This window comes from Gymnodraco acuticeps, unplaced genomic scaffold (assembly GCF_902827175.1).
Source record: "Gymnodraco acuticeps unplaced genomic scaffold, fGymAcu1.1, whole genome shotgun sequence".
Taxonomy (NCBI): Eukaryota; Metazoa; Chordata; class Actinopteri; order Perciformes; family Bathydraconidae; genus Gymnodraco; species Gymnodraco acuticeps.
This window is the reverse complement of record NW_022991946.1, coordinates 123051-137579: the sequence shown is the minus strand read 5'-3', so window position 1 is coordinate 137579 and position 14529 is coordinate 123051. Positions and strand designations below refer to the sequence as shown.

Sequence of the window (14529 nt, the reverse complement as noted above, 5' to 3'; positions counted from 1 at the left end):
ATGAAGAAGAGGGGACACATGTTGATGTAGAAGAGACATGAAGAAGAGGGGAGACATGAAGAAGAGGGGACACATGTTGATGTAGAAGAGACATGAAGAAGAGGGGACACATGTTGATGTAGAAGAGACATGAAGAAGAGGGGACACATGTTGATGTAGAGGAGACATGAAGAAGAGGGGAGACATGAAGAAGAGGGGACACATGTTGATGTAGAGGAGACATGAAGAAGAGGGGACACATGTTGATGTAGAAGAGACATGAAGAAGAGGGGACACATGTTGATGTAGAAGAGACAGGAAGAAGAGGGGACACATGTTGATGTAGAAGAGACATGAAGAAGAGGGGACACATGTTGATGTAGAAGAGACATGAAGAAGAGGGGACACATGTTGATGTAGAAGAGACATGAAGAAGAGGAGACACATATTGATGTAGGAGAGACATGAAGAAGAGGGGACACATGTTGATGTAGAAGAGACATGAAGAAGAGGGGACACATGTTGATGTAGAAGAGACATGAAGAAGAGGGGACACATGTTGATGTAGAAGAGACATGAAGAAGAGGGGACACATGTTGATGTAGAAGAGACATGAAGAAGAGGGGACACATGTTGATGTAGAAGAGACATGGAGAAGAGGGGACACATGTTGATGTCGAAGAGACATGAAGAAGAGGGGACACATGTTGATGTAGAGGAGACATGAAGAAGAGGGGACACATGTTGATGTAGAGGAGACATGAAGAAGAGGGGACACATGTTGATGTAGAAGAGACATGAAGAAGAGGGGACACATGTTGATGTAGAGGAGACATGAAGAAGAGGGGACACATGGTGATGCAGAAGAGACATGAAGAAGAGGGGACACATGTTGATGTAGAAGAGACATGAAGAAGAGGGGACACATGTTGATGTAGGAGAGACATGAAGAAGAGGGGACACATATTGATGTATGAGAGACATGAAGAAGAGGGGACACATGTTGATGTAGAAGAGACATGAAGAAGAGGGGACACATGTTGATGTAGAGGAGACATGAAGAAGAGGGGACACATGGTGATGTAGAAGAGACATGAAGAAGAGGGGACACATGTTGATGTAGAAGAGACATGAAGAAGAGGGGACACATGTTGATGCAGAAGAGACATGAAGAAGAGGGGACACATGTTGATGTAGAGGAGACATGAAGAAGAGGGGACACATGTTGATGTAGAAGAGACATGAAGAAGAGGGGACACATGTTGATGTAGAGGAGACATGAAGAAGAGGGGACACATGGTTGATGTAGAAGAGACATGAAGAAGAGGGGACACATGTTTGATGTAGAAGAGACATGAAGAAGAGGGGACACATGTTGATGCAGAAGAGACATGAAGAAGAGGGGACACATGTTGATGTAGAAGAGACATGAAGAAGAGGGGACACATGTTGATGTAGAAGAGACATGAAGAAGAGGGGACACATGTTGATGTAGAAGAGACATGAAGAAGAGGGGACACATGTTGATGTAGAAGAGACATGGAAGAAGAGGGGACACATGTTGATGTAGAAGAGACATGAAGAAGAGGGGACACATGTTGATGTAGAAGAGACATGAAGAAGAGGGGACACATGTTGATGTAGAAGAGACATGAAGAAGAGGGGACACGTGTTGATGTAGAAGAGACATGAAGAAGAGGGGACACGTGTTGATGTAGAAGAGACATGAAGAAGAGGGGACACGTGTTGATGTAGAAGAGACATGGAGAAGAGGGGACACGTGTTGATGTAGAAGAGACATGAAGAAGAGGGGACACATGTTGATGTAGAAGAGACATGAAGAAGAGGGGACACATGTTTGATGTAGAAGAGAACATGAAGAAGAGGGGACACATGTTGATGTAGAAGAGACATGAAGAAGAGGGGACACATGTTGATGTAGAAGAGACATGAAGAAGAGGGACACATGTTGATGTAGAAGAGACTGAAGAAGAGGGACACATGTTGATGTAGAAGAGACATGAAGAAGAGGGGACACATGTTGATGTAGAAGAGACATGAAGAAGAGGGGACACATGTTTGATGTAGAAGAGACAGGAAGAAGAGGGGACACATGTTGATGTAGAAGAGACATGAAGAAGAGGGGACACATGTTGATGTAGAAGAGACATGAAGAAGAGGGGACACATGTTGATGTAGAAGAGACATGAAGAAGAGGGGACACATGTTGATGTAGAAGAGACATGAAGAAGAGGGGACACATGTTTGAGTAGAAGAGACATGAAGAAGAGGGACACATGTTGATGTAGAAGAGACATGAAGAAGAGGGGACACATGTTGATGTAGAAGAGACATGAAGAAGAGGGGACACATGTTGATGAAGAAGACATGAAGAAGAGGGGACACTTGATGTAGAAGAGACATGAAGAAGAGGGGACACATGTTGATGTAGAAGAGACATGAAGAAGAGGGGGACACATGTTGATGTAGAAGAGACATGAAGAAGAGGGGACACATGTTGATGTAGAAGAGACATGAAGAAGAGGGGACACATGTTGATGTAGAAGAGACATGAAGAAGAGGGGACACATGTTGATGTAGAAGAGACATGAAGAAGAGGGGACACATGTTGATGTAGAAGAGACATGAAGAAGAGGGGACACATGTTGATGTAGAAGAGACATGAAGAAGAGGGGACACATGTTGATGTAGAAGAGACATGAAGAAGAGGGGACACATGTTGATGTAGAGGAGACATGAAGAAGAGGGGACACATGTTGATGTAGAAGAGACATGAAGAAGAGGGGACACATGTTGATGTAGAAGAGACATGGAGCAGTGGATTTTTCACAATAGGCGAGTTGTTTTCTACGTTGTGTTACCTGGAATAGGCGCGACCTTTTCCCGAGCGACCCACAGGAAATCTCCCACGTTGAGCTTCCTCACATCGAACGTCACTCCGTTCCTCTGCAGCTCTTTGACCAGATCCTGCTTGCAGTTTTTGCTTCCGCTTCACAAACACACCGACCGTTCAGGAAACACACACACACACACACGTTTGATTCACACAGTTTAAAACACACAGCGGTCTTACCCCGTTGTCTCAATGAAGTCCACACAGAGGATGATCTCGTAGGAGCCGGGAAGGAGACTCCAGGACTTTGGGTTTCTGCTCGGTACATTTCGGGGTTTCCCTGAAAAGAACATCCCAGGAACGAGAACCCTCGGCTGGGAAGCAGAGGAGGTCGGCCTCTCTGTAGGTCTGGAAAAAGACGGTTCAATTCCTTTTATTGTATTGACAAACAGTTCAACAACACAAGTGCAATCATAAAACATAATGGAGATATTTCGGTCTTAAATATATATTACTTACACATCTACAATTGGAGAGTTCATCAGAAACATTACAAGCTAAAACACACAAAGGAAAGTCTACCTATTTTCGTATATTAAAGTAGAAAGCACCGTATTTTTCTGTATTTACTTTTTACATGTATATAGTTGACCTATTTTTGCTTTTTACTTGCACCATTCTATATATTTTTGGACTATATTTATTCCTTTTTATGTCGTAAGTTGTTGGAGGAGGCTGGGACTTAAGATTGTCAGAACCAAGACCACGTTATCTTGAATCTTGAATGTTTAACTGGTCTCTAAACACTTAGTCTATACAACATATGACAAAAGGAAAATAAAGGTACGACTTAAATGCATTTCAGAGTAGAGTTACTTGTTGAGATAATGATACGTTTTTGTCCCAGAAGTTTTGAAGCACACTCACTGTATTCTCTCCTCTTCCTTCTCCTCTTCGTCATCATCACTAACAGTGAGGTCCACAATCCCTGGGCCACCTTCTTCTCCCTCCTCCTGCTCGTTTCCTTCACTCCTGGCCTCCTCTCTGTCTCCTTCTGGACCTTTAGTTCCCTCTAAAGACTCGAGGCGCTCCCCTAAAGCCAGACCCTCTTCTGTCAGAGAATACCTGAAGAGGGAGGAAGAGTGAACTCCATTTAAACGAAAGAGAAGCCCCCGTTTCCACTTCAAAACACTCTGAATCTGAAATCGTACAGAAATAATGTGTGTGTCAATCCATCGTGTGTGTGTGTGTGTGTTTCCTCTGTACCTTGCAGGGTTGTGGGTCTTCATCATCAGGTTCTTCTGGATCAGAGTGCTCACTGAAGACCAGGCCGTGTACTTACTGCCCAGATCTGGCTACAGACACATAAAAGTTAACTGAATTAAAATACAAATATTCAGGACGCTCTGATCAGGGTACCCTGTGCCGTCATATCAGTCAATAAATGGCCAATAAAAAATTGTTCTCAAGCTAATTTTGTACCAAAAACATTAATATGTCATGCCTACAGACTCAACATTTTTTTTGAATAAAGAGTATTATTAGGAAGTATTTTCAATTGGAGTATTTTCTCTGCTTTTGACGACAATTTTTGAGTAATAATAATGGTTTATTGTTAACAGGACATCCCAACACAAGTCCCTTTTTATATATTAGTTTCAGAACATCGGTGTGTTCATTTTCACCACATAATCCTCCACAAAGAACTCCCTTAATATTGAGTAGAATAGAGAGTAGGAGTCAGCCATCTTGTTGTTGTTTTTTCAAAAATGGAATGCCTGGGCAAAGTTACCCAGAATGCATCTTCACTGTTGCCATGGCCACATCTCTACATGTGAGCATTGTGCAGAAATTCCAAGTGATGTCATGATGATGCTGTGATGTGCTTTGTGACATCATCGATAGTTCCAAATGGGAACCTGCAAGGAGACCAGTTTGAGTTTCAAGGCACAGCATATATTGGCTTAGCAGAAACCAGTCTGACGCTGACAACACAAACAGTTAGGTATTACCAGTTGCTACTGTGTGTGTATCATTGTCATCTTAAAAAAACATGTCGTGCAATAAGGAACAAGCGGAATTGGGAGGTGACTACGCTGGAGTTAGGAGGAGTCTTGGGGCAGTTCAAGAACATCTCAAGACCCTACATGTGGAAATGCAATCCATACAAAAACAGTTCGGCAGCTTTCCAGCGCTGGGGGAGCAGTTTGACGCTCTGAAGGCAGAGGGACATGTCGCGAGGCGCAAGTGTGCCTACCTCGAAAAAGCAGTGAGGGTTCTTAGTGAGAAGATCGAAAATAACGTTACCGTAGAGGCGATGTTCCAGGGACTAATCCAGACAAACAAGGAATTGGAGCGTGAACGACAGATCCTCGAGGAACAGATGTTTGACAAGCTAGATGAGCTGGATAGCATCGATGCTATCAAAGCCGAGCATGAAGCTGCACTACGTGTACAGAGAGAGCTCGAAGCACAGATTAAAGAGGTGCGTTCATCGATCCAAAGCTATTCTGCTGCAGAGGAAACGCTTGATGCATTGAGAAGTGACGCAGAGGAAACCATCAGAGTAAATGGTGGCCTTGAGGAAGAACTTCAGTATCTCAAACAAAGGAAAGAGCAACTTCAGGATCGTTTCCAAGTGTCTAAGGCAGAGATAGAGACGGTTTTCCAGAAGAACCAGGCTCTGCAGCAGGAAGTGGACGATCTCTGCAGGGAGCTTGAAAATGAAAGCATGGTGCAGTTTGAGATGGACAAAATGAACCGGTCGAAATATGAGGAAATGAGCCAAACCGAAGACTTGCAAGAAGAGATCTTTGAGCTTTCAAAGAGGCTTCTGGGTTTAGAGGATCTTCTGGGGTCATACAACATTGCGAAGGAAGAAAAAGAGTTGATTTTCCAGCAAATGCAATTGTTGCAACAAAAGAAAGTCGAGTTGTGCCAAGAACTTGAGAACGAGGACACCATTAGGGAACGTTGCAACGCAAATGGTGACAGAAAAAGCCGCTATGAGCCTCGAACATGTCTCCCTGCGAGAAGAAGTGTTGCAGCTCAAGGAAAGGCATCTGCGTTTCATGGACCTCGAGGACTCTTACAAGGAGGCGAAAGCTGAGAGAGAGGACGTTACGAGGAAGAACGAGGCTTTGTTTAAAAAGATCCAGGGTTTGAGCAATGAGGTTCACAAGGAAAAGAATCTCATGATCAATTACGAGGCTTTGAAGGCATCCAACGAGACCTTGAGTTGTGATAGTGCCGCCATGGCGAAGGATCTCGTGGAACTTAACCTAGAGATTGGTGTTTTGAGGAAGGGTCGTTCTCAGAACAAAACCCTGAAGGAAAAGATGAACGACCTGCAGTCTATGTGTGATGAGCCGCTGAGGGAAAGAAACACAGCGGTTCAGAATCCAAACGGCGATCAGGACCGAATGAACGGCTTGAATGTGAACAACGTCAGTCTTCACAATGACTTCCTTGAATCCAAGAAAACGTTTGGGGAGAAAAGAGCTCAGCAGGCCAAAAACACCACGGATCAGAATCCAAACGGCGAACTCGGACAAAGGGTCCAAGAAGATCAAGACCGAATGAACGGCTTGAATGTGAAGATCGTCACCGTTGACAATGACTTCCTTGAACACATGAAAACGGTTCAGGAGAATCAAGCTCAGCAGTCCAGGAGATAAAAGCCACTAACTTATCCGTGGCATAACGGGTTTTCTCCGGGGGCACCGGGTTTTTCCCAAAATGTACGATTTAAAAAAACCAAACATTAGTAAGATGTCTTAGCATGACATCAGGGGGCTTAGATATTCTTCCAGCAAGCTACAATTACCACGAGATAAATACCACGGGTTAAAGTTCATTAACTTGTCCGTGGCATAACGGGTTTTCTCCGGGGGCACCGGGTTTTTCCCAAAATGTACGATTTTAAAAAACCAAACATTAGTAAGATGTCTTAGCATGACATCAGGGGGCTTAGATATTCTTCCAGCAAGCTACAATTACAACGAGATAAATACCACGGGTTAAAGTTCATTAACTTGTCCGTGGCATAGCGGGATTTCTCCGGGAGCGCCGGGTTTTCCCAAATGTACGATTTAAAAAAAACTAAAATATTATTAACATGGATCTTTTTTTTATTATTACATGTTACTTGTTAGACGCTTTTATCCAAAGCGACTTACATACTCAATACTGTGGCTCCCACAGGAGCAATTTGGGGTGAAGAGTCTCAGGGACACAACGACATGCTGACTGCAGTGGGGTTTGAACCTGTGACCCCCTGACCCCAACACCTAGGCACTAACCCACTACGCCACACGCCTCCAAACAAACACGGATCTTTAATACAAGCATCGGCCGGAGAAATTCACATCACAAGTCACACAGTCAAAGGTTCTGACTGCACGGGTGGGTTGCCATGTCAAATCTGATCCGCCTCGCATCTTGGTAGACCTTTTAACTAGTATACAGAGAGTCAATTGGGGGACGGTACGTGAACACCTGGGAACAATGGAAATGTCTCTGACATCCGTGGTGCTTAGAAGCCCGCGTTCTCACAGTCGTAAAACCCCCCCTGTGCCCGCCAGGTCAGGCCATAAAACCTGGTAGTATCAACATACGACTCCATTATCACATTCCTTACGGGAGATTAGAAGCAGGGATGGTCGTAAATGTCAACACACAGAATAGGTGTGATTTTTTTATTTGTGCTGTTGTTAAGTGTTTTTATTGTAAAGTGTTTTTATTGTAAAGTATTTTGATTGTATGTACAGCACTTTGACCAAAAATCGTTTTGAAAATGTGCTATATAAATAAAACTTGATTTGATTTAAATAGTTCATTATTCTGTGTCATAACAATGCTTCGTGGTCATTTCAGAGTGTCTACCCGTGTTAAACTGTTACAGCCCACACGCAATGATCCAATACTTCTACATATTGGTGTTTAATAATGTCAAAATAAATAAAAGGAGGTAAAAGACTGACAGTTATGCACCAGAACATCTCGATTAGTGCCGTCGTCATTTTAAGTTAAGTTGCTACGCCACTATTTTATCTTAGCGAAAGCAAAACGATAATTTCCAAATATATGAAATCATGTTTAAAATCATTAGTCGTGTCAAATCCTCAATTTATTTGGGTGTAATAAGCGGGTTTAAATGCACTTGTAACGAATACTCCACTCACCACAGAGAAGGACTTATCGCAGAGCTGCTGAGCTTCTGCTTGGAGCTCCATCTTAAACATGTAGCCTTTGCTGCCTGGGATCTGGAGGGACAGACATCAAATGAACCCACAATGCAAAACATGGAGGTATTTTGTGTAGATGTGAAGGAGGAAGGCGTACCTGAGACACTCTGTAAAGTGTGAGCAGAACAGCGTAGCCTCCAGACCAGGGGTGCCCACACTTTTTGGGCTGGTGAGCTACTTTTGAAATGACCAGCTCACCGAGGTCTACCAACCAAAAATAAAATCCCAAATTGCAAGGGTTGCTGAATAACACGTTTTATTTATACATGGGATAATAGGGCTGCAACGACTAATTTGATAATCGATTAATCTATCGATGAATGAAACGACTAATCGACTATTCAGACTATTACTGTATGCCTTGCACAATTTCTCAAACCCTCTTGTTTAGCCATCAACTTTTAGATTTAGCTTGAGGTTGTTTTAGGCATGTGGAAACTAACAATGAAGACAATAAAGATTAATACTTGATTCAAAAATACATATATTATTAAATTAACAAATTGTTTACAAAATTAACATTGCTTTTTATTTAAATAAAATAAATAATATTTCGCATCAAAAGAAACAACAATGTTTTAACAATTCGTATTAAATAATCTGATGACAGAACTGTGAACAGAATAGCTGAAACTTTAACAAAATAAAGAGTAACTCAGTTACCTCTAATCATTACCCCATGTTTGTATCATTGAGTTAACTCCGTGTGTTGCTGCTAGCATACATAACACCTGACGTGGAAACGTTACTCGTGGATGGGGCTACAGAGCTACTAGAAAGACAGTCGAGCCCGGTGCATTCCTCCGTCTGAATGTGGAGCACTTTTGATAAATGTTTAGACACACTGCTCGTGTTACCGCCCTCACATGCTGAACTCTCTTGGCAAGGAGCATTGTCCACCTCAAGACGGGTAACATGTAACCACACCTTGGAGCGCTTCTCTCCGCCATCTCCTCCGTGTGTTTGCTGCTTGTAGCAGCCGCGTGTGTGTAAACTGCCCCGCCCCCTCGCGCACAGACGGGAGAGAGATCTCGTCTCGATTGGAAAGATCAAAAATACACCGACCATAGACGCATTTGTTTGTCTTTTTGCATGTTAGAAACGAGTTGGCGACACTAAGACTGCGAGATAATGTTTGTGTAGCAATAATACATGACCTTTCTCTTTCTCAACTCGCTACTCGGAGGGAAGTCGCTGTCATATGCAGGGGCGTCACCTGGGGTAGGCATCCGGGGCTTTAGCCCCGGATGTTTTTTCATTAGCCCCGGACAAATTCTCCCTCAATAATATAATACATTAACCTACTTTACCTATAGGACGGACGGCAGGAATGTAATTTCCCATGTTCAGTGAATGCAACACAGAGGCAAGACGACGCCACCAGACCAATCAGAGAGTTGCATGGAAATAAACGTGTTTTATTGGCTGACAGGTACGTACTCTCCTCTGTGACAATGTTTAAACTTTAAACTGTCAGCCCCGGACGCGGAGATTCTGAAGATGGACATTAGACATTTCTTTAATAAAAAAGACGGCAATTCTCAAGTGGTGGCTCACACAACAACCCCAGAACCACCACCTGAGCCAGATGAACAAGGTATGTACCTGTCAGTAAACTTACAAGTTATGCGAACATGTAAGCAAAGCATACATTATAGCTACGTTGACGTTACTTTGAATCGCGCGGGTAAGCTAAACTGTTAGCAAGTAGCTATAGCTAGCCAGATATATTAAATAAACACTTTGTCATACAATCTAAATGTTGTGTTTTTTAGCGTTACTTGGTGATTTCAAAGAAAGCTCTCTGGGAAATGTTGACTTACTGTCTGTGTTCGACATGAAGCTAGAAGCTACCTTACACAGTTGATCCTGATTCCTGAGTCCTGTCAGTTAAAGTGTTTCATAGTTAGCTTAGCTAAGCATCAACCTAGCACTGAAATATACAGTATATATGGATGTTATGTGACAGTATTTCTGAGAAAAAGTCAGCTGAATTGGTGGCATAGTTGCCACTGCTTTACGTACCGACAGCATGTTTGAACGTATTTGCAGCAATAAATGTGGCTAACAACACATTTAAATGTGCAACCTCTTTTTGTGACAGATTTTGCATGAAAATATAATTCTTCTGATTTATATTTCCTATTGACAGCTAGTTTCTATGTGAACATTATGAGATGGACAGCCAGCTAACAAGCTTTATATACAAATATTTCAGATCAAAGCCAATCCAGTGGGGCTCCTGAAAGGGAGCAAGGGACACTATGCTCCCAAATATTAAGCCTTGACCCCCATCTTAAAATTGATATGATCAAAAAATGATCTGCATTGTCGGAGGCCTTTTTTCCTCATTATCATGTCAAATTGTACAGCTTTCCTTAGTGTTGAATGCAGAAAGATGACTATATTAGAGTATTAAGTGAAAATGACTATATTAAAGTTTTAAGTAAATATATTAAGTGAATTACTCAAACTGCATTTGTATAGGAATGATTCTGTCCTATTGGCAGATAACTACTCTAACAGTGATATCTACAAGAGATGTAAATTTAACTATTTTCAATTGGTTAGTATTACATTTTGTGACAGTGTGGTGACACTCATTTTAATGAAGTGTGTATCTTGAAATTCATTTATTTGACAGAGCTGGAAACTGATACATACTTGTTACAACAGACAAGAACGACAATGGAGACAACAATGAACAGGAACACCAGAACAGACAAGAGTCAATGGGTAACATGACTGATTTAGGGACTGCAGATACAAGGCAAGGCAAGTGAGACACCACTGCTTTCCATCCAGCATGTTTGGCCAGCAAAAGAGATCATTTCAACCGCAAACAGCAAGAGATGAGGGATTATTATTTCCTCCTTCCATCCCTTTTTTCTGTTTAATCTGATTACTAACAACTTCTAATAATTTGACATAGTTTATGATTTAATTGGAAAATGAAGTGTTTTTAAATAATAAACCCGTTTCTGATTCTGATTCTTTGATTTCTTTTTGACATATGGGTGTTGAGAGATGTATCCATATCTCTTAATGTTGCTCTCAAAGTGCACAAGATTGATGCTTTTAACTTCAGTATTTAAAAAAAAGTCTTCCTGGGGGACCCCAGAGGAGGTGAGTTCCCCCCAAAATAGCACTTTATCTCTGCTTATGTAACTCCGGTGTAGTGTCCCCTCGGCAACAGATCACTCAGAGCTGGTGATTACTTTCCTGCATTTCAATGAACAGCATATAAAAAGGACACGTGAGCTGCATTGCTTTAGAGATCCTCTCATGCTATCTCTTTTACAAAATAAGTGTCCAGTCAACAACAAAACATCAGTGATCGTATAGTGGTAGTATATTCACAAGCAATGTGAAACATTAAACTTATACAAACTGGTGTACAAAACTCACATACCTGCGTTGGTCTCCTGGAGTGTCTCTACTCTTTCTTCTCCACATCTCTTGTCCACCATCAGAGATTGCAAACATTTCAGAAACAGCTAGAGGTAGGGGACAAACAACTTGTTCGCTGGGCATGTCAACAACCTCCCTGCTTTGATCAAGACTTTAGGGAGCCTTTCAGCCCCTCTAGTAAAGGGACTGGAAAGCAAGCTTTGAACATGCAGTACCATCTACATGCTGTCATGTTCCAGACACTGCTCTCAACCACTCAGGGCCTGCACAAATACCTGCAGAAAGAAACACTTGACTTGGTGCAGGCAGTAGATTACAAAACAGCAGTTGAGAACACACTGAAAAGTTACCGAAGTAACGAGAAAGCACATGAGGTCTATGACAAGACCAAGGCCCTGTGCAATGATCTTGATATTCCCGAAACTGTGACACAGAGGAAGAAGCGTAGAAACATGGAAGACTTTGTAGTCCAGGCATCATGTGGAGCAATGTGAAACATTAAACATAAATAAACTGGTGTACAAAACTCACATACCTGCATTTAAATGGACAGCATAAAAGGACACGTGAGCTGGGTTCTGGTGCTCAGATTAGCTATTGATGAGCACGTTGATAAATCATATAAAACAAATAGCCAATCACACTCAAAATATGTTGCTGTGACTGTGAGCATTAAACAATTAACATTAAACTAAACAAACACAACAGTACGTTATTGTCCTTATAAAATAAAAACATACATTTTGTCCACCGAGATAATACAGGCACCTTACCCTCAAGAGATCCTCACGTGTTATGAGAATCTCCCACAATCCATTGCCGTAACAAAGCTAATGCAGGCACACGTTTGTGACACCAGATGGCGCAATTGTGTATGTGCGTGTGGGGAGTCTTGCAGTAGAAAATTTGACTGTAGCGCCGCCACTGTGGGCTAAGCCCCGAATGTTTCCAGGTCCAGGCGACGCCCCTGGTCATATGCCTTGTGAACACTCCGATAATGCCTCTCCACGTTACCTTTCTTTGGCAGAGCGACGCTTGCTTTACAAATAAGGCAAATAACCTTTGAATGTGACATCACAAAAAAATATTCTTCCTCCCATTCTGGGTGGAAGTGGTTTGTCTTTAGCTTCTTGCTCGGTCCCGCACTCATTTTGTTGTTTGTCTCTTTAACTTAATTTGAGTTTTCCCGGCACTTGACTGATTTTGTATCGCTTTGCATTCTGGGTTAACAGACTGGAAAGCGATAGGTCGCTTTTTTCTGTCAATCAAGTAAACTCCTGAATTAAGTGGCAGGGGGGCCAAGGGAGGAGGGATCAAAACCTGTTTTGTCTATTTTAACGGAGCTGGATTTTTTTTAAATGAATGACTCGCGATCTACCAGCATTGCCCTCGCGGTCGACCGGTCGCCCGCGGTCGACGTACTGGGCACCTCTGGTGTAAAACAACTTTGAGTGACACATAACATTTTGGCCCTTAGCTTGTCATTGGCCCTTTAGTAAATATAATTGGGGAACCCTGGCCTACAGGCTAATATGGCTAACGCTAGCATGTATGCTAACGCTTTCTCATTGTGTTTAAACATCTCCGAATGTCATCCCATAAAAACAATACATGTTACTAATACTTAAAGTGTAAGTGTAAGGCTCACACTTACACTTACAGTCATTGCTTTCTGACGGACTTCACCCTTTACTGTTCAGGTTGCATAGGCAAAATTAGTAGCAGTCTACTGCCCTGCTACTCTCTCTCCTACTTCCTGTACCCGGTTTCCTGTCTAACCTTCAGTACACATTTTACAAAAATATAAATGTGCAAATATGAAACATACAGGTCAATATCACCTTGCTGTTGGTAGCTGAGCTGTCAATACCCCAACACATATTCTAAGATATAAATATCTAATTTTGAGTTATTTAGACACAATTAACACTTATAGTTTCATGTCTTGTTACATAAGAAGAGATCATATTTGTTAAGTGTTATTATGGGAGAGTTACTATTCTTGTGCTACTACTGCCTTATTAGGCCCATATTGAGCAGAGCATATTAAGACCAAAACTCATAGACAACAACTTCCTTACTTGCAATAAATAAGCACTAATTAGAGGGTTAGAGGAAAAACTCTCAACTAATGGCTTATTACTTGTAGAATATGGTCATGTAGAATAAGGTATTAATAAGTGTTTTATAATGACTAATAAAGAGCCAATATACTGCTAATATGCATGTTAATGAACAACTAGTTGATGGTTAATTTGTGTACCTTAATATATAGTGTTACCAAATATTTAAACTACACATGAGTACAGCTACAGAGAAACTGCAGCTGCAGGGCTGAAGCTGATGGACCTTTTTCATTTTTTGCGTATGAATTACACGTCAATATCGAGTTGTTACAGAGCGTTAAAGGACGGGCTAATGATACGTAGATATGTCACGTTTAATGTCCTTCAAAGTGGAGAGCTATTTCTTGAATGCCTTTGACAACTCGTGTTTTCTTAGTGTTAGCTGCAGTATATATTACAAAAAAACATGTTTGTATTTATCAAGACATAGCCATTATTTGCGCATGTTTTTAGAAGATGTGTTAATGTATTACTTAAAAATCCAAGTTTATTTTGAACACTGTTAGGATTGAATTGGTGGGTTATTTATTTACAGTGCATATACAAATATGTTGACATGTCAGTAAGATATCAGAAGCTTCTCAGAAAGCACTGGAATTTGAACTCATTGAATTTTTTCTCTTGCCAAGCTGGAATATTTCCAACATCTTCAGAGAGCTTAGTTAATTCTTCGGTGTAATGCTTGTGTACTCAAAGGTCTTGTGTGGTTTGGATTCAAGCGACAGTGGTTAGACTCTGGGGAGTTTCTCGTCTACCATGGTGGAAGCAGGCTCCATGTGTTGAGAGCAGTTTTAATAGGGTGCTGGGGAGAAATAACACTGCTGAGAGGAGCGACCAGAGGCTCTCTGCAGGAGGAGTGAGAGACAGTTGTGCCAGCCCCTGGTCAGAATCACACACATTCACATTCCACTCT

At 41.8% G+C, this 14529-nt stretch overlaps 1 protein-coding gene across 1 annotated transcript; it reads right to left on the bottom strand.

The window, feature by feature from the left end:
* Nucleotides 1-2844: 2844 nt before the first annotated feature.
* On the bottom strand, nt 2845-8217 carry LOC117535895 (crossover junction endonuclease MUS81-like). Its single transcript, XM_034200547.1, has 6 exons — nt 8177-8217; nt 8017-8097; nt 4100-4188; nt 3761-3958; nt 3074-3241; nt 2845-2989 (listed from the first exon to the last, which is right to left on the bottom strand). Exons 2-6 carry the CDS (start codon nt 8074-8076, stop codon nt 2848-2850), a joined length of 657 nt encoding a protein of 218 aa, XP_034056438.1. The 5' UTR covers nt 8077-8097; nt 8177-8217; the 3' UTR covers nt 2845-2847.
* Nucleotides 8218-14529: the final 6312 nt, after the last annotated feature.

Bases quoted from the DNA above. Each gene is read 5' to 3' on its own strand.
- LOC117535895 (XM_034200547.1), bottom strand. From the start codon at position 8,076: ATGTTTAAGATGGAGCTCCAAGCAGAAGCTCAGCAGCTCTGCGATAAG. The intron at 3,959-4,099 runs GTACAGAGGAAA...CTCCCTCTTCAG, and splicing joins AAGACCCACAACCCTGCAAG to GTATTCTCTGACAGAAGAGG. The intron at 3,242-3,760 runs GTGAGTGTGCTT...GTCTTTTTCCAG, and splicing joins AAGGAAGAGGAGAGAATACA to ACCTACAGAGAGGCCGACCT.